We start from the raw sequence: 838 nt of genomic DNA on the forward strand, positions 1-838 counted from the left end.
TAGGTCAGCCATAAAAAGCCTAATCGAGGATGCCAGAGGCTTTTACCTCAGACAGGAATTACAACCGAAACGACGTATTGTTATCGACAACAGAGAAATCGTGCCTATGTACGACGTACCCCACTTGTTGAAAGGCATTCGAAATAATTTATTAACAAAAGATTTAATTTGGGTCAGAAAGAATGAAGAAGCGCATGCAACGTGGAACGATATAATTAGGGCGTACGAAATTGATTGTACGAACGAGGATTTCCGCAGCATACCTTACATAACACAATTCCACGTTTACCAAGATAAGCTAAAAAAAATGAAAGTTTCATATGCGGCTCAAATTTTTAGTTACAGACTATCATCGGCGATATATATAATGGCTAAGAATAAACTGCAAGATGCATCCGGGAATATAATGCAACAACGAGCCAAAGGAACAGCCGCTGTGCTAAAATTTTTTGATCAACTGTTTGATAGCGTAAATGGAAATGTTCAGAAGGCACCGAGCCTGAAACCATTAAAAGGTGCGGTGACAAGTACGTCACCGCATTTAGAGTTCTGGAAGGAAGCCATCACTTTTCTTCGAAGCATGTATTTTAAAGAAGTACATACAGACGTGCGTTCCGTGCCTCCGTCGTTAAAAAATTTTATTGTGACCATAGAGGCGTTTATTACAATTAGAAATACACTACTGTCCAATGGTGTTAAATATTTTTATGCCCGAGCATTTAACCAGGACCCATTAGAAAATTTTTTCGATCAAATACGGCAACATCGGGTCCGGAATAATAGTATCAATTGCACCCAATTTGAACAGTCGTACAAGACCCTGTTAATTAGGAACGTT

General features: G+C 39.0%; 1 protein-coding gene across 1 annotated transcript; it reads left to right on the forward strand.

Annotated features, from left to right (window-relative positions):
- Positions 1-51: 51 nt before the first annotated feature.
- Positions 52-527, forward strand: LOC113464923 (uncharacterized; the record flags this gene model as incomplete). The annotated part of the gene is made up of 2 exons (XM_026817675.1): positions 52-222; positions 340-527. Coding segments are annotated over 2 exons (359 nt in total), but the record flags the coding sequence as incomplete, so codon positions are not given.
- Between the last annotated feature and the right edge of the window lie 311 nt (positions 528-838).

This window comes from Ceratina calcarata, unplaced genomic scaffold (genome assembly GCF_001652005.2).
Source record: "Ceratina calcarata isolate Rehan_Ccalc_2016 unplaced genomic scaffold, ASM165200v1 scaffold5988, whole genome shotgun sequence".
NCBI lineage: Eukaryota > Metazoa > Arthropoda > Insecta > Hymenoptera > Apidae > Ceratina > Ceratina calcarata.